At 39.5% G+C, this 27,999-nt stretch overlaps 2 protein-coding genes across 4 annotated transcripts; both read left to right on the top strand.

Moving 5' to 3' along the window:
* The first annotated feature begins 975 nt into the window (after positions 1–975).
* Positions 976–7,670, top strand: LOC126403267 (zinc finger protein 90-like). Its single transcript, XM_050065836.1, has 4 exons — positions 976–1,521; positions 1,663–1,741; positions 3,796–3,958; positions 4,083–7,670. Exons 1-4 carry the CDS (start codon positions 1,326–1,328, stop codon positions 5,184–5,186), a joined length of 1,542 nt encoding a protein of 513 aa, XP_049921793.1. The 5' UTR covers positions 976–1,325; the 3' UTR covers positions 5,187–7,670.
* A 2,242-nt stretch (positions 7,671–9,912) lies between these two features.
* On the top strand, positions 9,913–26,323 carry LOC126403350 (protein-serine O-palmitoleoyltransferase porcupine-like). 3 transcript variants are annotated; one of them, XM_050065953.1, is made up of 15 exons: positions 9,913–10,080; positions 12,287–12,424; positions 12,532–12,724; positions 12,878–12,921; positions 13,037–13,218; positions 13,323–13,453; positions 13,551–13,571; positions 15,624–15,638; positions 15,745–15,870; positions 19,190–19,290; positions 19,423–19,499; positions 19,612–19,675; positions 19,885–19,970; positions 22,358–22,468; positions 22,809–26,323. In XM_050065953.1, exons 2-15 carry the CDS (start codon positions 12,289–12,291, stop codon positions 22,908–22,910), a joined length of 1,389 nt encoding a protein of 462 aa, XP_049921910.1. In that variant the 5' UTR covers positions 9,913–10,080; positions 12,287–12,288; the 3' UTR covers positions 22,911–26,323. The 3 variants fall into 3 exon arrangements, with proteins under 3 accessions (XP_049921910.1, XP_049921909.1, XP_049921911.1); XM_050065952.1 differs by having other exon boundaries at positions 12,282–12,424; XM_050065954.1 differs by lacking the exon at positions 15,624–15,638 and having other exon boundaries at positions 12,282–12,424.
* Positions 26,324–27,999: the final 1,676 nt, after the last annotated feature.

Genomic DNA, 27,999 nt, shown 5'->3' with positions numbered 1-27,999 from the left:
TCATTTCATCATCATTTCAGATGCAAATAAATGTACTTTCTACTCCATTACATTTAACTGATGACTTAATGTTACTAGTTACTTTTCAGATTTTGATCAATAATTCAAAATCTAATCAACAAATAAATTATGATGATAAATATAATATAATATAATACAATATTATAATATCATATTGTATTGTATTATGATAAACAATAACTTATAATTTATTCATTTATATAGCACCTTTCAAAAGATACCAGGAGCCTCACCAAGGTATAAAATAAATTATGATGTGACATAATTATGATGTATTACTATAGGATAAGGCTTTATTGAGACCTGGGGAAAAAAGTTTACGTCTAAACAACGTACGACATGACATTGGACAACGTCAACATACATATTACCCAGCAATCATCAGTGCAAATTTGTATATGACAAAAATACCAAATAAAATAAGAAATTATTCATTAAATGCAATAATTTTTATAGTTTATTTGTTGATTTATAGCTTATGTAAAGTAAACGTAGAATTTTATTGTAGAATAGATGCTACTGACTCTACTACTACTGAAAAGAAAAAAGGAAACCATGGTGTGGATGAGTTTGCATTCATAAAGGCATATATGGCAAACTGAATGAGTAACAGGAGCCTGTTCTCTGGACAACACACATTTAACCAGGATGCCCCATTGAGATTGAAAAAAGGAGACCTGGCCAACGTAGCAGCCAATCGGAACACATTTAAAATGCAACAAAAATAACATATAATACAGAAATCCACAATAACACAACGAAGCAAACATAGTGGCCTCTCGAGAAAAATAACCACATCACCACCATAACCACAATTTTAGATCTTTTTGAATTTTGTCCATGGTGCAGAGTAGGAGGATGCAGTTTTGGTACATTAAACAGCAGCCACTTGGAGCTGGTACCTAGCAGAGCTGTTGGAGGGCCTGCTCTCTGAGTGCTTCTCCCGCCGCCTCCAGCAGGGGTCCTCAGTGCACCGTGTGGTGGTGGACACTGCTCCTAAAGAGACACACGAGCACAACAAACCTCTCTTCTACGCTCTTATTTTACGTAAATGAAAACCAAACATTCTGCCAAGACCGATGTTTTTACCTAAAATGTCAAATACAACAGGTAACTGTTACATGTGGTTGTTTATAGCGGGGTTCAACGTTAACCGTTAAGACAAACCGTCCTGTATTTACAAACTCAGCTTATGTATTCACGAGGATGCGCGCGCCACTTGGCAACGGAAGTTGAACGTTGTTGCTGGTGAAAACTTCCTTAACCGAAGCTAAACTACTGTTTCCAAACTGTTTTAAGCTAAAATGTCGGCGTGTTGCGTATCTGGCTGTAAAAGTCGACATTCTTCAACCAGCAAACGGTTTTACAGAATACCAGCCGGGTCTCGACCGTTTCAGGCCAACCGGAGACGTTTATGGCTCCAAGCTATCGAGAAAGTGAACGGCAGCACCAAGGGGCTCAATGGAAATGCCCGCATCTGTGGCGCTCATTTTAAGTCAGGTAAGAACCATGCTATCATTTTACCACATGCTAGGTGACTTAACGTTATTGGTTAAGGTGGACATATTTTGGTGAAAGTGAAATGTAGCTAACGTTAACTCTAAAGTTACCTAAAACTTTTGTGTTGTTTATGTTTTATAGGGGAAGCGTCCATGGACCACGACAGTCCCGACTTTGTGCCCTCTGTGTTTACATATGCTGACAAGAAAAAAGTCAAAAGGTGAGAACTAAAACCTAAATTTGGGAGCTAGTTAGCATCTGTGATGTGCTAACCCTTGTTTGTGCCTCTCATTTAGCACACCAGAGTGTCAAACTGCTGCAAGTAACAGCTTGTGCCATGTTAGTGTGTTAGCTAGCAAAATAGTGGTGGAAACTAAGTACATTTACTGAAGTACTGTAACATTACGTAATTGCAAAGTTTAGGTACTTGTACTTTACTTGAGTATTTCCAGTATTTACTTCTATATACCTATGTTTAATACTCATACTCTACTACAGTTATGAGGTAAATATTGTATTCAGTACTCCAGGACACACCATATTTATTTGATAGCTTTGTGGATTCAGACTAATAGTACAAAATATAATCAACAAATAAACTAAAATGTCTAATTATGGATAAAGATAAAGCTTTATTAATACCTTGGTTAAATTCATAAGCTACCCAGCAATATATATAGTGGAAAAACTTTCCCCCACATTTACCAGCTGCAGCATTAAAGTGTTGTAGACATTAATGTATCGGTAATGAGTGATTTTACGTTTGGTACTTTTAAATATATTTTGATACTAATTCGTCTTTACTTCAGTAAAAATTTGAATGCATGATTTTATACCTAGCAGAGTATTTCTACACTATTGCTATTTTGACTTAAATACAAGATCTGAGTACTTCTTCCACCACTGCAAACCAGCAACTACAAAACCTTCCATTACACTATCAGGCACATGTACTAACATGTTTTTAAAAATCCCCTCATTTACAGGGTGTCTGCGGGTCATTAAAAAGTCTTAAATTCAATTTTATAACAATAAGGCCCTAAAAGTCATTACATAGTCTTAAATTTGAATTTGTGAGGTCTTAACTGTTAAAAACATCTAATTTCATTTATACGTCTTTTAATTTCCTTTTGTGAAAAGGAGTGAAGCTTTTTTTAATGTAAAAGTCCACATTTCTAATGTTACGCATGTTTTTTTTAAAAAATATATATATATATATATATATATATATATATATATATATATATACATACATAGATACATGTATATTCATTTTACTTCATACTCACACTTACCTGTTGGCAAAATTTAGACCAACTTAATTCACTCTAATAACTGTATTCTTACAGAGCACCTACCTCTGCACAAGACCACATATATACCTTTTACCTACAATGCTGCAATACTAATATAAGTCAAACATGATTTGTCCAAAAATCTGTTCTAATTTTGGTTAAAAATGTGTCTTGAAATAGTCTTAAAAAGCATTACATTTACCTGTCTGATACCTGGAGACACCCTGATTTGTTATTACCGAGCTAAGTCTTGCTCTTTGTCTCTTGATGTGGAGGTAATTTGACTTAAAAACACAAATTCAGGGGTTTTAATTTAGGACTTGAACAATAAGCTTATCAATTGATCAGTTGATTGCCAGACAATTAACAATTTTATCAGCAGTTTCAGTAATTTTTCAAATAAAAATGACAAGTATTTTCTGGTTTCAGCATCTTAGATGAGAGGATTTCATTCTTTTCTTCATTTATGATTATAAAATGAATATTGGGGGCTTTAAAACATTTAGTTTAGCAAATGCAGCATTTTTAAAATGTTGCCAGGGGAATATTTCACAACAGGTCAAGAAAAAAAATGGTAGATCAATTAATAATGACAGTCGTTTGTTTCAGACAGATTTTCATGGTACTTCATGTCTTGCACATGTCTGTAGAAAACATGTCTTAAAGGAGAAATACAATAATGCTCAGTCATACATGGCCACAATATGGGGTTTTCGGTCATGTAAAACAAGTAAGCATTGCATATGAAATTACATTTGTGGCACTGTAAACAGTTGGTAAATAAACTTAGCTGTTTATTGAAAATCATTAAGTGTGGTAACTAACTGCTTCAACTTTTTAGTGAACTGAGCCTTGTCTGTCACACCACAGGCTGTTACTGCTCACCATTTTTATTGCATATGAAAAATGCAAAGCTTTCCAATCCATTTTAATGAGTAGACATACGTGACACAATTATTTTTCTCAATTATTTTCAAAGGTACTCCAGTCGTATAAAAAGACAACGATGCACAGCCGAAGAAGAAGAAGAAGAAGAAGAAGAAGAAGAAATTACTCCACACAGAGCTGATTCTCCGGTGGACCTCCAGTCCTCTGATTTGACAGAGGAAATACAGACATCATTATCTCCATCAGAACCAAAGGTAGCAGGCAGCCACTGCTTGTTATTTCTGCATTCATTTAATTCTTTTAGAAAATCAGTCTATTTAAATGTGTTGTTACTGTGGTTTACTTAAGATGGGGCTCTCCTGTGTGTGTGTTTCCTAGGAAGGAGAAACATGGACTGAAGAGGCTGAGACTGAGAGTGAAACCACACCAATCAAATCACAAACAACATCACCATCAGCAGACTATCCAGTACTAGACAAAAGGATTCCCATTGTGCTTCTAAAACGTGTGTTTGTACCAGCAGGTGGGTATCAGTGTGAGCAGTGCAATCAGAACTTCACCAATGTACCACAGCTTATAAAACACAGACAGGTGCATCATGAAGAAGATGAAGAAGAAGAAGAAGAAGAAGAAGAAGAAATAGACAGCACTGTCATTTGTGAATCTTGTGGAAAGGTTTTCACAAGTCAGGCAGATTTCACTGAACACCAGTGTGTCCCAAAGCCTTCCTTTCCGTGCAACATTTGTGATCGAACCTTCACTACAAGCCATAACCTCAAGCGTCATAAACTGCTGCATGTCAAAGATGGCAGGAAGTGCCACCAGTGTGGCATGCTATTCTGTCAGCGTCATAACCATGTTGTATTCACGCCACTGGCCGAGTCTGTAACTGAGTATGAAGAGGATCCCCCCGAGCCTCAAAATTTAGACGCTGATTTGACGCCAGAAAACCATCTGCTGGAGAAGCCAGAGCCAAGCCAGACTACTGACCTGGGTGACGATGCTCAGAGCAGCATGACTGTTTCGTCTATACCCCCAAACCATAAGGCCCAATCTCCAGCCCCATCTCAAGCCTCACACACCAAAGTGTTACCAGACATCCCTCCACCGGTGTTTCTAATACTCCCCTCTGTGTCACGTCTACCTCCACCGGTACCAAGGATCTCAAGCAAATCATCTACCTCGTCTCGGTTTAAGACACCCCTGCCCAAGTATCCTGTAGCCTCCATTCAGCCCCCTCCCCCACCAAATCTACAGCTCCCACCCTCCCTGAAGCTTTTCTCACCACAGTACCTTACCTCAGCATTTCTTGAGGTTAACAGAAATTATGATTATATTTTAAGCAAACCAGCAGGTGTGAAGAAGAGGAAGAATATTGTGAAGGAGGAACAATGCGAGGGGCCTTGGATTTCTCCTCATGAGCAAAGTGTTGAGCGTGTCAAAAAGGAAAGAACTGCTTATGAGATGGAGTTCATGCTCTGATCCAAACAGCGGAGGGAAATATGTCACTTTAAAAACAGTGACTACATTTACATACCTTCATATGAATAATATACATGACAATATTCAGAACTTGATAAGGAACATGTGAAGAGCATTTTCCATTTGGATATTCTGAATTAGACCTTTTTCTGAATGAAACATTTTTGGATTAAGACGTGGGAAACACCTGGATCATTCAGGTTTTGAGAGCATACTTTCTACTCGTATGTAGCATATTTTTGCATTCCCAAAGAAAGGCCCACATTTCTGGTTGGTCCCCCCTCTGTTGGGGTACCTAGCACACAGATCTGGTACTAAAAGGTGGAGCTGTGAACACTGCAGTCTGTTGATTGGTCAATAGAGGACGGTCACTCTGCTCAGGGGTGAGTTGTGGCTGGTTTTGAGGCTCATGTAACCACTGTTCATACTGTGGAGAGTTTTATTAGTAAACTGTAGCTATAAAATGAGAGGATGTTTTGCTGCCTCTCACAGCAGCTGGAGTCTGAGAAATTTTTTTTTATATCACCGAGCCAACCGCCGGCAACTTTTAAGGTGGAACGTCAGCTTGTAATGTTACTCAATGCATAAGTTGATGAGGTGAATCCACCAGCACACCTTAAATTTCACAGTGACAACTTTGACCATACCTTAGTTTTTAATATGACATACACCTTTAGTAATGAGTGGATCTTCAAGCGTTAATATATATTTATTTCAACTGGGGTGGCATAAATCCCAGTCTTCACCCGGAGAAAAGAAAAGCATTGTGGAGTGTCGTTCCTGTGGACTCCAGCAACACTAAACCCCTGAGCTTGCCTGAGAAGGACTAAATGTACAAACCCGCTATTTTTAAACATCCCATGGAGAGAGACTCTCACTGCAGCCTGTTCTATTTTGTTCTGAAAATGTCGACATGCAGCCTCATTCTGTGGTACCATGTCTGAAGGGTTACTCTTGGTTCCAAAGGTACCATACTGAAAGTGTTTGATGGAAACAGGGCTAAAGAAGCAAAATGGCACAAGCGGCTCCAGCTGCTCTGCTTTTCCATATTTTGACGTAATGTGTTAGAGCACGTTATTTGGAGTATGCAAGACTGAATCATCACAATTTAACCTCAGCTGTCAAACTGGCCTGTTCACTAATTCTTAATGTTTGACATTTCCCTACTTCTTACACTAAGACTTGTGCCTTGTATCATAAAGCTAATAGCACATTCTGTCAAACATATTAGTGTGTTCAGTAGACTAAAACATATACAACACCATTTAAGGCTAATTCTGCTCTCAGTAAGCCACACTTATGCTCTCTGTTTGGCATAAAGTGGTCTCACTTTTTGTTTAGTGTTCCTGTGATAACATGTACACTGTGAACGTGTTGCTGCACACTTTAATTTGATCCAAACTAGTTCAACACACCAATTTATTTGAATGTCTAAACTTGTAAAGCTGCTGTTTTTATTAAGCAAGAGTTCTGTATGTAGGATGCGTTCCCGTCTTTATCACTGTTGAGGTGAACTTTGTGTTTTTCACTGTTGTCTGGTAATAACACTGTTCTGTACGTAAGCAGTAGCTCTAACTGACCTGGATTGTGAAACTGCACCAGGTGGCATCTGGACTGCAGGCTATATTCTGTATTTAGCAGTTTGTAGAGTAATAACCAGTTTAATCTCTAAACAAATGCACAGTGCCATGAATGATATCATGAATATCATTATCCAGCATCAAATATGAAAAGAACTGTCAGTGAATTCAGTTTTTATCTACCTCAGCGACCAGGAACAACACAGACAGTGTGTGTTATCTAACATTATAGATTTGTGTTTGCACAGAAATAACATTTCCCCCCATGTGTATATAAAGATACTGTAGCAGTCCCAGTATTTTGGGTACACAGTTGGCTTGTGTGTACTAAAGTCTGGAAGTGGCAGAAGGCAGGGCGGTGTATTGAGAGAGGAAGCCACTTGTTTTTCCTGTAACAACAAGCACCAAGCACCGAATCTGTCAAACTGTAAATGAGAGAGAAACCCTTTCTCCACCTGACACCGTGAACAGCGACAAGTTGAACGCGTTGCATCATATTCTCATTACTGTGGATGCAACACACTCACTGACTGAAGCTACAGGTTCTGAAACGGTTGTTAACGTATCAGCTTGCTGATAATCTTGTTTTTTTATTTTGTGTGTTTTATTTTATATCACCTCAGTCAGTACAGTCAATGGATGATAACTTTGTACCTGTTTTTGTGTGCCTTATACACTGTTGTGTCATAACACTGACATTAAAACTCTCCAGTAAAACCAAATTCCAATTTAAATGTACTGCTGTGTAGCTGTAACTACACTGTGTCCATGTCATGCTGATTCTCACTTGGACACAGTAACTGAAAGACAACCTGTGCAATGTGTCTAAACTTAATTATCTATCTAACATAATCATATATGCAGAAATAAAATCACTATACTAAATTTGCTGGACGTTTTTTCACTGGAGGAATCTTCGGGGGGCAGGGGGTGATTGTGTGGCCCAAAGTGTCTTCAGATTTGTCCTGATGGTGGCACTAGAGAGGTCATTAAATTGACCCAAAACTGTCTGCCCGCTTGTCTCGGACAGGCCCCTTTATCAGGATGTCATATTGCATTAGGATGGCCGGCTTGTTCTGTGAGCTGCGATACAATCCCATTGCAGAAAAGAAGCCAGCAGTACAATAAAAATAAGGTGCCTTCACGCTCTCATTCGACGGGCCTTCTTGTCACTGTATATGCCTGTGGGTCTGAAAGAGTACTTTGACTTCTGTGACCACAGCAGGGGTTAGAAGTAGAACTAAATCAGGCTGCTCCTCAATTTTACAGCTCATTTATAATCAAACTTTTACGTGAAGGGTTATTTTGGATGCACGGGTCATAGAAAAAATGTTTTTTAATGCTCTGCAGTACCACTTGGTAATAAGGAACCTGTTTAAGACATGAATACCACTTATTAATGGTTAAATGCATAACAGATCAGCCTTTTATAAGAACATTTGGGTTGCCAGGTTGTGATGAATCTCTCTGGCAGGTGTTTTTACTCTTTCAGCATCTGCCCCTCAATCATTTATCAACATCTACAGCTGCAGACGTAATGGTTTGTTGCAACAAAAAACAAAATCCTAATTACACTTTATTAATGACATTTTAATAGAGCAGAATTGATGTTATAGTTGACACTCTGGCCCTTTACAGACATTTGTAACTGCAGCTCTGTTGGCTGATTAGAAAATGGAGAACTCATCACCCTCTATCAGTGACTTTTACATTTCTAACTGCAGAACGGATTAATTATTAAAAAGTCTAGATCCATTAACCTTTATTAATGAGGAGAAGAAACAACAGCCAAAGGGATTTTTCACAACCAAATGTTGTTCTTATTAATAGCTTTATTATTACTAATCTATAGCATGAGTAAATATGCTTTTAACCATCAATATAGCCATTAGTGTTGACTTATCACCCCTTAAAAAACTGATGACGTGTTGCCTGTATTACATAAATTATTGTGTGGTTTTAAAGGATTTTGCTAAAAGTAAATACATGTACATATAATAACAATGCATTGGAGCACTATTTACTTTTATTTTATTTTTATTTTTACTTTATTTATTTCATATATTTTATTTTATTTTATTTTATTTTATTAATTTATTTTATTTTATTAACCCCCAGTGAGGATATTTTACTTGTTTGTTTTGTTTTTTCTTTTCTTTTTTATTCACTTCTCTTTCTCAGTATTATCACTAATTATTCATAATTTTCTTTTTTCCCACTTTTTTTTTTTTTTTGCATTTAGAAGTGGAGCTCAGTGTATGCCGGTGGTGATTACATACAGCACAACAAATACACAAGCGAACAGCATCACTCCATCATTACAAAAAACTGAAACAATCAAACAAATAAAAACAGCGGACAGAAACTAAAACAATGTACCTCACACAACACAGGGACAAATAGACCTACAATAGAAAATTAATGTTGGCGTAACAATATAGGCCACATATCTTTTCTCATCACCCCTTGGCTTCAATAAACTTTTCCTATCTATCTAACTGGTGTTTAAGGAAGCCCTTAAATCTACAGATGTACTACTACTCCAGTTACCCTATAAATGAACCTTCTCTAATAATAATAATAATAATAATACAATTTATTTATATAGCACCTTTCAAAACACAAAGTGCTGTACAATAAAACTAAACACAACTAAAACACAAGAAGAGAAGAATAAAACCAATAACATGTCATAAAATGTCATTTAATAATTTAATATAATTAACAGTTGTTAACAGATTGTTTTTCAGCAGCCCTACATTTCATTTTTAGAACATTTTATTTGGTAACTTTCTATACTTACAAAGATAGAAATATAAAGTGCTGCCTGTTCTTGAATTTGTGGCTTTAAAATGTTCCCAAAAGAAAAAACTAGGTTGATTTTATAAGTCATTCCCACAGTTCACCCTCCAGAACCTCTTGTACCACATCTCAGAGCCAGATGCGAGTTCACTGTCTCCTGTCTGATTCCGTCTGCACGCTGTACACATCCCATTGGCCAGCAGGCACCGGTAATGGTGGGCGATAACTCTGATTGCCTGTTCCATCTGTCACTCAAGCGCCCCGACGGCAGTGATTGGCTGACGGGCCCGGACCTAAACAGCTGATTGGCTGTCGCGTCTCCGCCTGGCTGCCTGAATGACAGGCGAGTGGTGCTGATGCTGTGACAATGGGAGTCATCCAGATAAGCATCATCTGGACCGAGTGTGCTTAAAACACAGCGGCAACACACGCGCTTCACTCACTGTAACAGGGACGGGAAAGCAGCTGGGTGAGAAACACGAGGAGGAAGCTCCAGCTGCTGCTCCGAGACGGTAAGTTTAACCCCGGAAAACAAACTGACGTGCCTGGGGCGTCCAGTTAGCTGCTCCTGACGTGGGGGGCTGGGGGACCGCTCTCAAGTACGTCGGTAGCAAGACTGTAAAGCCCGCTGGCTAGGTGAAGCAAGGTTAGCGGTCGTTTCCAGCGCAGGTCTGAGATGCTTTGCTTTCTGCCAAGTGGCACAGCGCTGAGCGGACAGTGCAGTTAATGCAGCGGTTGTAGGAATGCAGCTGTGAGTCAACTCATCCCCTTGGTCGACTGCATTGCGGAGGGAGCATGCCTTGCAGAATAGCATATGTCTCCTATTACTCATACTGCTTTGTATAGAAGTCTTCAATACACAAATACAGCCCTAAATAATTCAGCATGTCAGTGTGCTGTGTGTACATGCAGAGATTTATTTCTTACACATACAGTTTGATGCATTTGGTACAAAACTAAATATATATTTAGATGCCAAAGATAGCGTAAATATATGCTCCTGCCGTCACTGAAACTTTGACATATTGCATGGATTTGCACAGATTTGTAGTGAGGTGCTGAGCATGCTGGGATTTGAAGTTTGATCTAGTGTGTGTCTGTTGACAGTGAGTTAGTGCTTGCCTGCAAGTTTGCATGTATGTGCTTAAAGGGACAGTTCACCCCAAAATCAAAAATGTATATTCTTCCTCTTACCTGTAGTGCTTTTTATCAGTCTGGTTTGTTTTGGTGTGAGGTGCAGAGTGTTGGAGATATTGGCTGTAGAGATGTCTGCCTTCTCTCCAGTATAATAGAACTAGATGGCACTCAGCTTGTGGTGCTCAAAGTGCCAAAAATATACATTTGAAAAACTCAACAGCGATGTCTCTTTGCAGAAATCAATTACTCAAGATAATCCACAGACCTTGTTGTGAGCAGTTTCATGCAGGGACTATTTTCTTTCTACCAAAGTACAGCCAACAACTGTGTCATTGCTCAAAAGGAAGCGTGCATCCACTGCTCACCTAGCACCACTGAGCCAGCTAATGTGACATCTCAGCCAAGGAGGACGCCATTAATATTTACATTTCACTGTTACGAGCTTCTCATCCATGAGTAGCCTAGATGAACGCTTCCCTCTGTGCAGTGATATGGTCGGCAGGTATAGTGCGGTAGAAAGGATATAGCTGAGTTTTTCAGGCTAAGGAACCCTTAGCTCAAAAACAGACGGAGCAGGGACCTCCTTTTACATATATTGTTTAAAATTAAGTTGTACTTGAGGTGATTCTCTGAATATTTTCCGGTCTCCTCTCATTTGCACTTGACTATAGCTGCTAGGTCAGCAGCAGTTGTAACATGACTAGGTGCATTAGCCTCACCCTGTGCGCACTCGGGGTGGACAGTTTTCAGAGTCTCTTGTTTAAAACGTTACAAACTGATCCATTGCAGCTCACAAGAATGTCTGTACACTTGGAATAATAATGATGATAATACAGCTAACTGGCCAGGATGTTTCAATAGTAAGTAAATGTTAGCTTACTGCCATCAGACAGACGCTACAAAGTCACTGGAGAAAATTGCATTATATTATCATGCAGTAATGTGGCAGCCCCCCTGCAGTAACTTAGGACCCCACTGCAGTTGCAGACCCCCTGTTGAAGACCCCAGATCTAGTTCCTTCATATTGGAGGGAAGGCTAACATCTCTACAGCTGGTAGGGTTGCAACAGTATGACGTACAATAACTGTCTCAGAAAATAGACCCTTAAAGAAATGAAAACGGAAAGGGTAATTGTTGGTTGAACAAACGTTTCATTACTGTAATTGAAACTTTAAACCATTTTGTTAATGAAACTACGTGTAAAAAGTCTCCTCTTAGAAAATAACTAAAATATAGGGGAGATTCAACGTTCATCAACTTTTATATCATGGTATACCTTTAAACCAGTATATCGCTGCAACCCTAACCCTAACTCTGCAACTCACACCAGAACAATCTAGTCTGATAAATGCACTACAGTTAAGAGGAAAAATATGTATCTTTCATTTTGGATAAACGTTTCCTTTAAGTGCAGGACACATACAGTATGTTGTACTAGTGCGTTACAGCCATAGATACAGTATCTATACTGTATGTATGTATATATATATATATATATATATATATATATATATGCTGACACTGGCAGTACAGGTATTTTTTGTTGCTGTAAAAATGGCTTCCCTCTGCTTTCAAGTCTAGTGATGGGAGCATTCAGCCGCCAGAAGTTTTTCCAGGAGCTTGCTCATGGCTGCCTGCTGCCTACAGCTCAGCAGGGCCTGGAGCAAGTATGGCAGCTGCTGGTTATCTGCCTGCTGTGTCGGCTTCTCTGGATGTTGGGTGAGAGTCCAGTTACTTTGTGCCCACTCAGTGTTATTCACCCTTCATACAGCATCACTTGCATCATCATAACCACCATCTAATATTTCTTTATCTTGCCTCGTCAGGCCTCCCTTCCTTTGTGAAACACCTGAGCACAGTGGCGGGAGGTTTCTACACTCTCTACCTGTTCTTCGAGCTTCACATGATATGGGTGGTCCTCCTCAGCCTTCTCTGCTACCTCTTCCTCTTCCTGTGCCGCCACTCCACCATCCGAGGCACCTTCCTCTCCATCACGGTGCTCATCTACCTGCTGCTGGGGTAAGAGAGTCAGCCTCTGATGCCTGACAGCTCAGCGGCGCACATCAAGCCTGTGTTTGAAGTGAACACTTTGCAAAGTCAGTGTTGCAATGAAGTGTAATTTGTGGCGAGAACTACATTAAAACTGAAGCTATTCTTGTCCAATTTTATCAGGGAGCTGCACATGATGGACACCACCAACTGGCACAAGATGAGAGGTGGGCTGAGGATGTTTTTTAGCAATGTTTCACACATTTCTAAAAGATGAAAACAATAAATGTGATCATTCTCGATTAACCTTTATGATAACGGTCTTGCTGCTGCTGTTTCTAGGTTCACAGATGGTGGTTGCCATGAAAGCCATCTCTCTGGCCTTCGATCTGGACAGAGGTGTCGTGACCAGTGTACCCTCACCCATTGAGTTCATGGGCTATATTTACTTTGTGGGCACAGTCATCTTTGGTCCTTGGATCAGCTTCAACAGCTACAAAGACGCTTTAGAGGGACGTAAGCTGGTGAGTGTGATACAGTATCTATGAGAGGTTGGGCGAGGGGTGAGGATTATTTAAAAGAGACTAGCTGCTATTTGTTCAAATCTTTGGTTCTCTCTTCTCCTCAGAGCTTTTCGTGGCTTTTAAAAGTGTCTGTTAGCTGGGTGAAGAGCCAGGTCTGCCTTGTTATTTCCAACTGTGTGGCTCCCTACCTCTTCCCTTACTTCATACCTGTCTATGGAGACAAGCTACTACGAGGGTGAGTTTAACAACGTAGAGATAAACAAATCAAAATCCCTGTTTATTCCCCGGCTTGGATAGCTTACGGCTTAATTTTTTTCCTGCTTTGTTTACAGCAAAAAGAGGAGGAAGATCAGGTAATTAACTGTCCACCTCAGTGTTTCTGATACTCAACATTGCAGGCATGCCCTCTACCTTCTTTATTCTTGAATGCATGCTTATTTTTTCTGTTCACCAGTTATGCAACCCCTTCACCTTCACGCATGTATCCACATTATTACATCATTACCCACTCCATAGGTGTAGATTTCAAGGGGGGATGCAGGGGCCACATCCCCCTCAATATTAAGAACGTGCATTTGTCCCCCTGAATAAAAACATTAAAGCAGCAGAGGACTTTATTTTGATAAAATGAAAGACATTTACACCAGAAATTGAGCCAGAAATTGTGCAATTTGGTGCATAAAAATCACCAGAATGCAGTAAGTTAAGTGTTGCACGCTGCACGGCATAATTTTGCCAAGTGGGACATGCTCCTGGATCAATATCGCCACTTGCGTTCCTGGACTAACATTGTGTTTAACCAATCACAGCGCTCTGACATCATCAGTGGATGATGGGCTAGTCAGAGCTAGGACCCTACAATGCCAGAGTGACGACACTGACTGATTGGCTCCTGTGGTATGCTGAAGTTAAGCCTCATGCGCCCTCTAGTGGGGCATGAGGGCATTACCTTTCCGACTAGAAAACCCATTCACTTACAGTATGTCTGACGCGCACTTGCTTGTAAGTTGATGAAAACAGCCTTATTTTTACTTTTAGGCATCTTGGTCATATTAAGTAGTGCTTATAATGTGTTTATTTCAAAATGTAGAGAGTAACATTATGGTAGACAACTTTTTTTTTGTACCTGTAAACGGGTCAACGATGCTCCTATTACGGTAGATTATGGTAGATTATGCTTTTGGGTTTGCTTGATTTTGGAAACACACAAGAATTCCTGGTCGGCAGCAATGCAGCAATACTGAAGTTCAGTCAGTTCTTGGTCGGATATGCAACGCGCTATCCCGCCACTAGAGGGCACGAGTAGGGTCCTAGTCAGTGCTAGTTTTCCAAATTGAAGTTAGTACAATTAAACAAAATCCTTAGGAACATTGAACAAAAAAACCTAAACCTAAGCTACTGCTAACTAGGATGGCTATGCTAATGAGTAAACTTGCCAATAGATGAGAATGTTAGCGAGTTAGCTTGATAAGTAGGAAGGCTATGCTAACAAGTAAGCTGTTCAGTAGGGATGCACCTAATATTCGGTAACCGAATATATTTGGCCGAATATTGCAAAAAAACACACATTCGGTATTCGGTGGAATAAGTTAAAAGCAAGGCCGAATAATAGCGGCGTTTTGATAACGCAATCAAACGGCGTGCCATGACGGGCGGAATAAAATGTCAGTAGTGTGGCGATCTGTCCCTCACGGCACTCGCATTTGCGACTAAAAATAGTTTTGAGCGAGCAAAATAGGCTTAAATCATTCAGCACGCTGTGCAAGCAGCCTACAGATTTCAACCAGCAGCAGAAACGAAAGGCGAATCCCACCNTTTTCATTGGTATCGTACAGCGGGTCCCAATTTTGGTACCATGACAACCCTAATCTGGAGGGGGTTCATCTGCAAAAACTAATGAAAAACTAAACAATGATATTCAGTATTCGGTACTTGGTATTCGGCCAAGCGTTTAATAATATTCGGCTTCGGCCACAAATTTTCATTTCGGTGCATCCCTACTGTTCAGTAACAAAGAGTAAGGATAAAAGCATTTTTCAGTTGCAAAGTCCTGCGATGAACACATTTCCTTCCTTTTTTCCCATGTTGATCCTGGATAGGATACCATCATCATCATCACACTGATTCTGGATAATTTGTTCATGTCGACATTAACATGTCAATGATGGTCCTGGATCAACATCCGTATTGTTGAAACAAAAACTACAACCTAGACCTCCTCTCTGTGCAGCCACATTTGCACCAGGACACCCACCTCACCCTCTCATTCACCACAACTGTTTCACCATCTTGAAAAGCGTGATGAGACGTAGATCATCACACGGCAAATCAATAAAACACTTATATGAGTTTAATTACTAACATTAACTGCTACACTTTCTCTCTTTTATTCTGTTGCTTCTCAGAGGTACAACGGCAAAGTATGTACTTTAGTGTTGTGCTATGATTCATTCGATTCGATTTAACCCGAGACTGGAATGTAAAGTCTGTCTGTGTCTTCCTCTTCTCTTAATGTCAATGCATTAGGTGGCTGCTGGCGTACGAGAACACGATGTCTTTTCACTTCAGCAATTATTTTGTCGGTTATTTGAGCGAGACTACGACTACTCTGGCTGGAGCAGGCTTCACCGAGGAGAAGGAAAACCTCAAATGGTGAGAACTGCATGTTCAGTTTTAAGGCTACAGTCGGTATCTATTATGAAAATAACCTTTTGTCATACTTGCTGAAACTGTCACTGCAGCTGCACAGCACAACGTGACAGATAGTGTGGAAAAACTAGGGTCTGTATTCATAAATATTCTGTCAGGGAGTTCCTAACTTAGTCTAAACATTTCTAGCAGGGAGTCCTTGCTTAGGAGTGATTTAGGAATATTCTCTGAGCAGGAAGGGACAGAGACTTTTTACCTTGGTGAGGAGGTGTGGTTGACTCTGTTGCTAGGTGTGACATTGTCTTTTAAAAGATGTGATTGGTTGTCATTTTGTGAGCCTGCAAAGTGTGGACACCCAGTGGAGATGAAATGAACTGCACCACAATATGACACAGTAGCAGTGTTGTCATTGTTAGTGTGATCACTCTGCTGATGGAAGGCTGAGACAGACCCAAATCATCACTGCTGCACTGTTGCATTTTTTTTCCAGTTGCCAAATATCTCAGTGTTGTGATCACTTTCATTTCTGGCGTTATAGCGTTGGGTGAGAGATGTGAGCGCATCTCTAATGAGATCGACCACAAACATTATCCCTGCATGATCTAATCTGTGGCGTTTCATTAACTCACTGTCATTCAGCATTTGGAGAATATTTCTCCTGCCTCTTTGTCTTCTGCCATTTTCTCCTCTGCTTCAGAAACTCTTAAGCACCTGCAAAGTCCTCCTCTATACTCCTAACAGGTTTTTTTTTTACCCTAAATAACTTGCACCTTTACCTGGATCTAGTCTTAACTGTAAAGGGATAATTCTAGAGTACATGGTCAGTAAGCCAGACCCCCAAAATTTGACTGTAGTGCCAATTTGAAGGGACCATTTTTAAAAGTGATTTTTTCTTGAAGGTATATGTCCCAAGTGTTGGAAAAAGCATGATAACACTGCAGCAATGAATGGAATTTTGTCCTTGACCTCTAACGCTGCAATAGGGCAAATTCTGATTGCCTCTGCAGTCTGCAGTGTGCTTTATATGTCAATAATTAAAACAGACAACACATGAAAACAATGATTTTCAAAAGAGCTGATAAAAACACAAGTATCTAAATACTGAGGAGATTAAAGACAGTCTAAATGAATGCAAAACTCAAGTAAAATCAGGAAAGGCTCCCCAATAAAAGTATGTTTTGAAAAGGGACATAAAAGAGATCAGTGACTCAGCCCTATATCTATCTCCATGTTGATCTGATGTGCATCATAAAGGCACAAAAAGAGCTTTGAAATTACATATTACATGAATAGCCTAACAACAATAACAGCAGTCCTTATCAGAATAACTGAAAAGCTTTGTGAGTATGGCCTCAGGTTATTCTCGTGCTTCTAATGGCATTTGCTAGAATCTACCATGGTGTAAGGAAAACAACCAGTCAGAGCCGAGGAGTCTCTTTTTTTTGGTAATGATTTTTTAAATTAATTTTCTCATTTAACAGTACCTAGCGGAGTACAGAGGTAAAAATTTAATAAAACACTGATAGGAAGTAAAAAATATGAAGTAAGTTAATTAAAAAAAAGTAATAATAATAATGATGAAATATAAACAAAAAGCAAACCAAAGAGCAACAGACAGTTTTGACTTATTTTTGTTTTGTTTTTGAATGCAAAAATTAGAGTGAGAGCTGAATGTTTGAGCAGCTTATGGGCATGAGCAGTGGCGTGGGACCAGGTGGAAAGTGTCTCAGGTTTTGCACCATTAACCTTCACTGTAGATTTTTCTAGAAGACAAATATCATATAACATTACAGCCCAGACTCTGCTCACAACAGGGCTTGGTTTGAACCAGCTTTTAAGAATTGTCTTCCTTGCAGCTGTCGAAGCAGCATGATTATTTGTTTTGTTACAGATGGCAATATAACGTTTGGGTTATAACCGAAAAACCAGAAAGCAAAGTTCTTAGAAGAGGAGAAGACATTATTCCATATCCTAGGCCAGTCCAGGTCAGATCTAAGGTTGTTCAGATCCCTGTCCCATACCAATGTAATACATAGGTGGTTAAGATTATGTGTCAATAATTTATAATACAATGAGGATACAAACCCGGACAATTGAGCCAAGTACATAAATTTTACAAGGAGATGGGAAACTTTGGGAGAGTCCCATGGTACTCCATATTTTTTTAAGGCGGTACGAAGTCAGAGGTAGAAGAACCATGAGGAGCCAGGGAGAGAGTACGACTTTGTGAGGTCTCGAAAGGAGTGTAGCTCGAGGAGTCTCTAACACAGCTGTCAATCATGTCAGTCACTGCTCATGAACTGTGGCCAAACTGTAAAACTAGGCAGCACTGATCAAATATGAATCAGGATTCTGTTACTGCATCAGCTGTTAGGCCTTGAACTTTGTCCCTCTTGCTTTTACATCCGTTACCTTGGAGATAGAACAATTACCGAGTTCACCCGGAGAGCTCTGCTGTTGTGATTTGCAATGTATGTAGTTTAACTTTAAAGTTCTACCTGCACAGATTGTAGATTCTAACATCTTGTACTTGCGACAGTGAAATTATATCCACACTTCTCTGTCGTTGTCATTTTCATAGTCATGTCCTTTTGTTGTTTGTGATACTTATGATTATTTTGTTTACTTGAACAGTCAATATTCCTATTATTACTATTCGACTGGTCATCAGTCACCTGAATGCGCCTTCATCCATCATTGCGACTTCTGACAGCTGTCAATCAGCTGTCAATCAGCTCAGTCAATGTGACGTATCGTCGGTTGCACAGAGGACTGTGGGTCAGAATAGCCAGAAAAGCATGCTGGCTTGCATACTGCAAAATCGGACCAGACGTAGTAGAACATCCTGGTATTTTTGACATACTGCATTTCACGCATGCATTGAACTATAAATACTGCATTAGGACATAGTAAATCATTTTCTGGCGTGCTATATAGTATGGTAGTAAGAGTATTGGAATGCGCACTTAGGCAATAGGCAATGCAATAACAGAATCCTTGTTCATATTTGTTCAGCGCTGCCTTGTTTGACAGTTTGACCACAGTTCACAAGCAGTAATTGACATGATTGTTAGAGACTCCTCGGCTCTGATTGGTTGTTTTCGTTGAGACTCGGTGGATTCTTGCAAATGCCAATACAAGCACTACAAAGAGGCAGAGTAACATGTTTTTTTACACAGATTATCTGTCTTGTGTAATATTGTGTGCATAGTTTCAGCAAATATGTTATTTTATTTATATACATGTTACCAACTACAGCTGTAACATAAAGTGTGTTTCTCTTTATTCACATTTTTAAGCAGCCCCCTCTTCTCTTTTGTAGGGACATGACTGTATCCAAGCCACTGAATATAGAGTTTCCCCGGTCGATGGTGGAGGTGGTAACATCATGGAATCTGCCCATGTCTCGCTTCCTGCACACCTGTGAGTTATAATGTTAACAGTGATTGCTTGATGGCAGCAGCTGTTCTTTGCTGTTTCTTCTCATTATGAACGCCGTGGTAATGGCTCATTCAAACAGACACTCTAAAGCAAGCTGATGCTCTCATCTCACAGATGTTTTTAAGAGTGCTCTCAAATTTGGGACGTTCTCCGCCATCATGGTGACGTATACAGCAAGTGCCCTGCTGCATGTGAGTACCATGTGGACATCTTACATAAGCGATCATACCTCATATACTGTGTACTGTTGTGTGTTTGTTTCAACAAGTGGATTGTTTAGACTCTAACTGTTGTGTCTGGCAGGGTTTGAGCTTTCATCTGGGTGCAGTACTCATATCTCTCGGGTTCATCACGTACATTGAGCACGGTGAGCGTCTGCCTAATGTCGTCTCTTTTCCACATTAGAACCTTTCCATTTAAAAAAGGTGCTTAGCTTTGCAGTTAATGGTTAATTGCGCCCGCTATTACACACTGCTTCTGTTCACTGCAGTGCTTGTAATTTACCTCTTATGGCTGGAAAAAAAGAGCTCTTCCTCTGGCTTTATTTTAATGCTTTGGCCTTGTTTTGTGTTTCAGTGTTGCGGAAGAGGCTTGCAGACATTTTTAATGCCTGTATACTGTCAAGGAAATGTCAGCCAAACTGCACTCACCGGAACAAAAAGGTAATGCTCACCTTTAGCCTCCTTTTCAGAGAGGAGGTCCTCTGTTAACAGTCATTTAAGATTAGCTGCGGGCTCATCAGTGGGTTTTATTTGAGTAATTTATTAGACATTTTTCACAAAATATGCTTATTTTCTTTCCTGCTGAGTATTTGGTGAGAAGATAAATACCACTTTCATGTCTCTAAAATATGTACACTACTGTAAATATGAATCTATAGCCAGAACACTGTTAGCTTAATGTAGCATAAAGAGTGTAAGGAGGGGGAAACAGCTAGCGGTCAGTCATATCAGTTTAAGTGTATGCTATATTTAGAATATTTTCACAGCTTTACCTTAATGTCAGACAGTGATTTCCAAAGGGAAAATGAAGCCGTTATGTCACTCTCTTCACCGCCAGACTCCATTGAGAAAAACAGTGATTTTACATCGCTGAACACAGGAGCTGCTGGTCTACTGCTGCCTTGAACAGTTATTTTATTTGTGTTATTGTGTGACTTTGGCATTTAAAAGATTTAGTTCAGATTCCCAAAAGTCACACAATACCACAAACTAACTACCTGACTGAAGCAGAGGTAGACCAGCAGCTCCCAGGTTCAGTGAGCTAAAATTACTGTTTTTGTCAATGGAGTCTGGTGGCTTTGACGAGAGCATAGACGGAGAACTGAAGCTGTTGACAGCTTTCCCGTCAGAATGGGCTGTCTGACAGAGAGGTAAAGCAGTAAAAAATACTCTCAATATACCATACACTTAAAATTATATTGTTTTTTTAAGGTGGGACTATTTTTAAGTGGCTAAAATATGTTTAGCTTCCGTGGCGGTACTCCTGCCTCCTTCTCCAAACTGGGGGCGTGCCGACTCACATCTACTGTATGTAATAGACTGACTATGATAAAAAATCCCATACAACCCCACAAAATATCTAACACATTACATTGACAACACATTATGCTTTTGTGCACATAAATGTCCACAATGCACGTCCACAGACATTGGAAAAGGAATTACCACTCCTTTAATAAGACAGAAGACAGAAGTGTACAGTTTATTACTACTAGCAGCCATCTTGGATTTTAAGGTCAAGGTTTATGAGGTTCTTCCGACATTCCGAGATGGATATCAGACTTCAGGGGGGCGTTTCAGTTGAAATTTCTGATGAGGGAGTCGGAAATTCCGGTTTCCTAGTGCAAATGGAATGCACCATTATTATGTGCTGGACTGTTTCTTGGCTGGGCACAGTTACACTCACTTTTTTTTAACCTTTAAAGTAGACAAAGCCAGGTCAGCCGTTTCCCTCTACTTCCAGTCTTTATTCTAAGGTATGCTAAGAATTTCCTGGTTCTGACTTCATGTTTAGAGAAGAGTCAAAAGCCAGTAAAATGTCAAACTATTCCTTTAAGAGAGAAACATAATGCAGCTCCAAATGTAACCTCACAGTGTTTTTACAGTTGCTTATTTTTCCATTCATTTGTAGGATGTTTATTATTTTCATTCTTATTTCTGTTTAGTTACAGTTCATTTTTAAATGTTTTTATTTTTACTACATGTACAATACATGCTTCATGCTGCACAAATAGAAATCTCTGCACCAACCACAGGCCTGTGGTGTTATGTCCATGTTTAATACATATCATGGTTTTGTTCCAACTAATTTATCTGTGCAAATGGTCATTGCACTGCCATCGTTGGCACTTCCTCTCAGAGCAGGAGGTGCTCAAAGGGGGCACTACCTAGTAGATCTTCTGGCCTAGTTAACATTCAGAAAAAAATGTGGTCTCTATTTTTACTCTGCATATATTTATGAATTAAAAAATATGAAGCCCTTTATAATTTTTTCCCTTTGATTTAGTAACAAGAAAGAATAATGATAAAGTTCATCAGCAGGCACAGAGACTCTCATTAGACAACATGAAAAATACTCTAATCATTACATTGATATATGTCTCGCCAAAGTCGTGTGTACGTCAGGTTTTAATGTTAGGAAAAAAACAACTGCAGCACTTAAAATACAGCAGCCCCCGTGGTCTGCCATGCGCTGCTAGTTGATGTATTTTGGGAATTTACTGGCATAGTGCCCGGCAAAAATCCCTTATGTTATATTGGTTACACACATCAAGAGCAGCCGGGAGGGGGAATAATGATTTATGCCCAGGAAAAGCAGCCTGCAACATATTGCTGATCGCAATGATATGTCAGCTTCCCTGAAAATGTGGTTTCAGATTATAAGTATTTCTCCCTAAGTTTAAATATTCACCAGCAACAAACAAAGTTAATGCTTGGTAGAGGAAGTTTAAGAGTTCAACATTCAAACACTTAGCTAATCTATTTCATCAAGACATCAAGAAAAACTATTGATATGTCCGTTATTCTTACTCTGTGTCCCTGTGCAGGAGCTATGGGTGTATGTGATTAACATAGCATTCAGTGCACTGGCAATACTCCACCTGACGTACCTGGGCTCTGTGTTCAACTCCAGTGTGGACTACATGGAGGAGGATGAGGTGAGGTCACAGATGTGTAGATGGATATATGCGACTATATTTATCCGCTCTGTACTCATAAAATGTACAGCACACTATGTGACATACGAACATGTGAAGTGCTGTGTAGGAATGTAACCATAGCTGCAGTATTTATAGTTCAAAGGAGAGAAGTGTACGGCCATAAAATTATTTCTGTGTAGAGGTGGTTGTAGATTCTGTTCAGACAGTCAGAAGGAATAAATGATGATTTGTAAAGAAGAAAAAGGGGGGTATATCTTTATGAAAGGTATAAACAAGTAAAGGTTTGTGTCTATGCATTGTCCCATTGAGCTTACATAGCATGTGCTGCCCCCTACAGGACGATATAACCCATCATACCATTCAGAAGTGGTCAGAGCTGAGCTGGACAAGCCACTGGGTCACATTTGGATGCTGGATATTGTACCGCCTCATTCTCTAATAACAGGAGAAGCAGAGAAAGTGAAGCAATAATGAGAGATGTAAGGCTGGTTCTCCACTTCTGCACTGTGACTTTATTCCGCATCAGACCGAAGAGAACCGAATCAACCTGTATACAACAATAAACCAACGCGCAGTGTTCAGGTTGCGCCGCATGTTGGCTGGGTAATCTATTAGTCTAACCTGCTGGGGACGTAGTTTTGATATCCATGAAATGATAGCCCGCTCCCTCACCCCTCCCTTCTCTCCGTATCTCATCCTTTTTATCTGAGCTGCAGTTGTCAAGCCCTCATGTTGTGACAGCAGTTACCGATGTCTCACTGTGAGTCGCAATCAATACCTATCAGCATGGTGGAGATCGGCTGCTCCTTTCTGTGGACACATGATAGAGCCCATTATCTAGGTTTCAGCGTCGACTGTGGCAGATGTCCTCCAGATGTGGTTTCCCCCCTCACCTCAAGTGTTTTACAATAATAGTTTTTAGGTTTGAAGGATGAGGCTGGTGATATTCTATGTGCTATATTCCTATTTTCAACAAACAAATCCCTTGAAAAGACAAACAGTACCTTAGTGTACGGAGGCCCACAGGGGACTTTATTAAAGTGATAATGTAAACTTGAAAATGAAAATGTAATTCCCAAATAGCAATTAAATTTTCCGCATATGTAAATGAAATACAATAATCTAATTTGCATTTTCACATATTCATATAGGCATTTTACGAGCCCAGGCTATTATTTGATAAGATCACTGAACTCAACAGGCCTATATTTGGGACAGGCCTTACACAAAACTGTTGCTCAGCAAGTATGGGAAATAGAGTCAAATTGTTTATTTGAACCAGTATGAATATTGTATAAAAATCAGTCTTTGAATAAGATATGAATTGTGTTACGTTGTGACACTTGTTTCATGACACTCGAGGATTACGGCATCTGGCACACTGACACAACATCACTTTATCCTGTTAAAACAATACTCACAACTCGGATTCATTTTTATGAAAAACACTTCTGATTCTTTTGAACTAACGACCCTTGCAGACTAAAGGAATATAAGTAACTTGACAGGTAATCAAGGAATAGACACATATTCTGACTTTGTGGCAGCTTCAGAGTAAAGGCGTCACCACTTGTTCCTTCGTCATGCTGGCAGTTTTGAATGAATTACAGTCTTCTCTGGTGCTCATGGTTTCAGTAAAATGAAATGAACTGAGCTAAGGATGTGTGGCATCTCCAATATTGACAAACGTTTAAACATTTATTCTTGTATGTGTGATATAAACAGCTAACTAATGTTAGCCTAAGTGGTCCGATTGTGTAATCCGGGTTTTATACATCCAAAGAATTTCTATAAAAATGAACTTCTTGGCGACCAGACCAGGCTTCTAATTGAGACAGGCATTTATTTGTCAAAATGTGTAGCAACACAAGGCTAGTAAAAGAGACTGGGCATTAAATTGGGACTAGGCTTTTAATTGAGGTATTATTGTAGAAATTAAACAACTGAATGACTGAATTTTTCAAAGTTGTATTCTGCTGTGCAGTGGACAAAATTCAAATGTTATTTAATTAAAATCCAGTCTAAACAATCTAATCTGATTTTCCATTCATGCTTACAATATTTAAGTCAAAATGGAAACGAAAATGAAAATGACATCCAACATTTTATTTTCAAAGGCTTAACCTGCTGAACAGTGGACAATATTTTGAATGTTATATCAAATTAAAAAAATTTAAATGCAACATGAAGAAGGGGTGGGCGAACCCCTAACCACACAGAGTCGGTAATAATTTCGCTTTCAGCCATGCTTTTTGTTGCCATGGGTAACAGTATGATGTCAGTATGTCAAGTTGAAATATCAAGAGTATCACGATATTAGTTCTTCATATGATATTAAAAAAAATACCGATATTATGAGATGATATGGCACACCCCTAATATGAACAATGTAGTCCAGTTGTCCATTTATGCAAGCATTATTTAGGGCACAATTTAAAACGCAGTTTTTTTGGCTTTTAAAAATAGAAATGAAAACGGAATCTGAAATTTCATTTTAAAGACTAATGTGAAAATGAAAATTGGATTATTGCATTTGGATCTTTTCTCAGATAACATACATATATGGAAAATTAAAATGCTATTGTGGAATTACATTTTCATTTTGAAGTTTACATTATTATTTTAATTAAGTCCCCAATGGGCTCCCATATTAGCTCATCTCAAAACGTTCTGACTTCCCGCAGCCTGTCTGTGACTCTCAGACAATCCACTCTATATGCTCACATTTTAAAAAAAGGCTGATTTTCTAAAACATGAGAGCACTGTAGGTTTTAGCAGATTTATTGGGAACTATTTTCAGCAGCGTATTAATACACGTCGTGCTCCAGTGAGTATATACGGCGCCAGGACGGCGTACGTGGGATTGACTCAAAATAAACTACAGTGCCCACGTTCATTGCAATGAAGGAAGATGTCACCCAGTGAAACAGTGGCTTACTGATGCATTTTGGACAGCAGGGGAGGTTTATGACACAGATAGATATCAGGCTGCAGCTACAGAGGCAACACTTGTTAGAAGAGTCAGTTACTTGATGGTTTTGGTCTTTTCATGGGATTTGTTGGCAAAGAAGATAACCAGACGTATCCTTTATAACAGAGCGTGTCTCTTGAGCATGTGTAAGACAACAAAGAGTTTACTTCTGAATGAAAAGAGCACAGGCTATGGTTATGACAAGGCAGCAATTATAATGTAAAATTTCCCCCTTTTGTGAATTTTAGATAAAGAAAATGAATCTATGAACTGATTTTTGTGGTGAAATTTCCTAATGGTGTTTGTATTTTGTTTTGTGTTATTTTGATAATTTTCTTTAAATTGAATTATTTGATTTGCTTAGAGAAGGTCTTATTAGTATTTGTGAACATTTGAAAAACTCTTTCACTCTTCAGTATTAAAAATAAAAGTTTAGAATCAGGGTATTTCACGTGTTACTGTAAAGGAAAACACTTCTCTATAAATTTCATATTAGATTAAATGATAAAGTATATTAAATATGTATCCTTAAGTAAAGTTTTTATCACACTGCTGCTTTAAATGATGCATTTACATGTATGTGACTGACTCTGATGGAAGAATCAAACGAGAGTCTATCAGATTGTCTTCACGTTCTGTCTTTATCTTTCTTAAATCTAGAACGTCAAAGGATTTGCTTCTTGACTAAGACTTAGTGTTTTAGATTAGAGTCTGAATGTTTGTTCATGCCTGAGAACAAGTGCTCAGTCTCTTCAGACGTACTCAATCCACTCAATCCGACAAGTACGGTATTTTAAATATTACTCTGATATTTGCTTTAAGCCGACTTTTCTCCCTGTAAATGTGAAGGCACTGACACACCTGTGATATTTTTATAAAAATTTTACATCAAATCTGGACTGCCGTCTGTTTAATTGAATGTCTGAGAAGATGGGAAATGTTAGATCAGGGGTCTTCAAAGGCCCCTCGTCTCAGAGAGAGACGGAGCAGGAGGCCCCTACTATACATATATACACTGATCAGCCAAAACATTAAAACCACTGACAGGTGAAGTGGATAACATCGATCATTTCATTACAATGCAATGTTCTGCTGCCCCACTGATTGCAACAGTACCCCCAATGGCAGTAGCCCCTCTGCAAGGCAGTGCACCATGCCACACTGCAGAAATTGCTCAGGAATGGTCCAAGGAACGTGACAAAGAGCTCAAGGCATCAACCTAGCTTTCAAATTCCCCGGATCCCAATGTGATCATGCAACTGTAGGACAAACCAGAACCCAGAGGTCCTTTGTGCGGGCCTCAATGGGTCAGAGCCAAGTCCGATCTATGGTGGAGCCTTTCTCCACCGTAGACTCTCCATGTCCTATTATCTGGCACCGAGGCATTGTCGACGGATCCGTTTAGTCCTGTGGGTTGTGAGGAAAGGTACTGGCATGCCCAATCAATGTTCGCTCGGATTAGGATCTGGGGATGTTGGAGGCCAGGTTGACGCCTTGAGCTTAGTCACGTCTGCCGAGCCATTCCTAAGCACTTTCTTGTGGTGTGGCATGGTGCACTGTCCTGCCTGGGGGCGCATTTCCATCAGGGAGTGCAGTTGCCAGTAGGGGAGTGGACTTGGTCTGTAATGTCGTTTTGGTGGGTGTAGCATGTCAAGTGGCATCAAGAGGATTGCACTGTAACTAAACGATCAATGTTATTCACTTCACCAGCCAGTGGTTTTAATGGTTTGGCTGATGGGTGTATAATTGAGTTGTATATCATGGGCCTTCATTAAAGGGATAGTTTTGATCTGTTGAAGTGGCGTTCTGTAGGGTACTGATCCACTGTCAGTGTATTAGATACAGTAGATGTCAGTCGGTACACCACCAGTTTGATATCCGACACAGAAGCTCACCAATGTTTTGCTTTAATAGGGGTCGGAACAAAATGTATTTTAGTCACCTAAAAAAATCAATATCAATTTAAGTTAACACTATCTTGAGAATATTTTTACTGCTTTGCCTTTCTGTCAGACTGCCCGTTCCGACAAGAAAGGCGTTAGCAGCTTCAGTTCTTCATCTATGTTCTTGTCAAAGGCACCAGACTCCATTGACAAAAACATTAATTTAGCAGGCTGAACACAGGAGCTGCTAGTCTACCACTGCTTCAATCAGTTAGTTTGTTTGTGTTATTGTGTGACTCTGAGGACTCCAAACTCACCCTTTTAAACGCCAAAGTCACACAAAAACACAAACAAAATAACTGTTCGAGGCAGTAAGACCAGCAGCTCCTGTGTTCAGTGCTGTTAAATTACTGTTTTTCTCAATGGAGTCTGGCTTTGAAGAGTGGGATAAAACAGCTTAATTTTCCTGCTGGATATCACTGTCTAACAAAAAGGTAAAGCAGTGAAAACACTCTTAATATAGCGAACACTTAAACTAATATTCATTTTTTTAGATGGAATTATTTTTAGGTGGCCAAAATTCCTTTTGTTGCTGCCCCCATCCATAGCACTACATTGCCTAGCTTCCATGTCGGACTCCTGCCTGCTTCTCCAAACTGGGGGCATGCTGACTG

This window comes from Epinephelus moara, chromosome 16 (genome assembly GCF_006386435.1).
Source record: "Epinephelus moara isolate mb chromosome 16, YSFRI_EMoa_1.0, whole genome shotgun sequence".
Taxonomy (NCBI): domain Eukaryota; kingdom Metazoa; phylum Chordata; class Actinopteri; order Perciformes; family Serranidae; genus Epinephelus; species Epinephelus moara.
The sequence above is the reverse complement of the archived record's forward strand: the minus strand, read 5'-3'. Positions and strand labels throughout refer to the sequence as shown.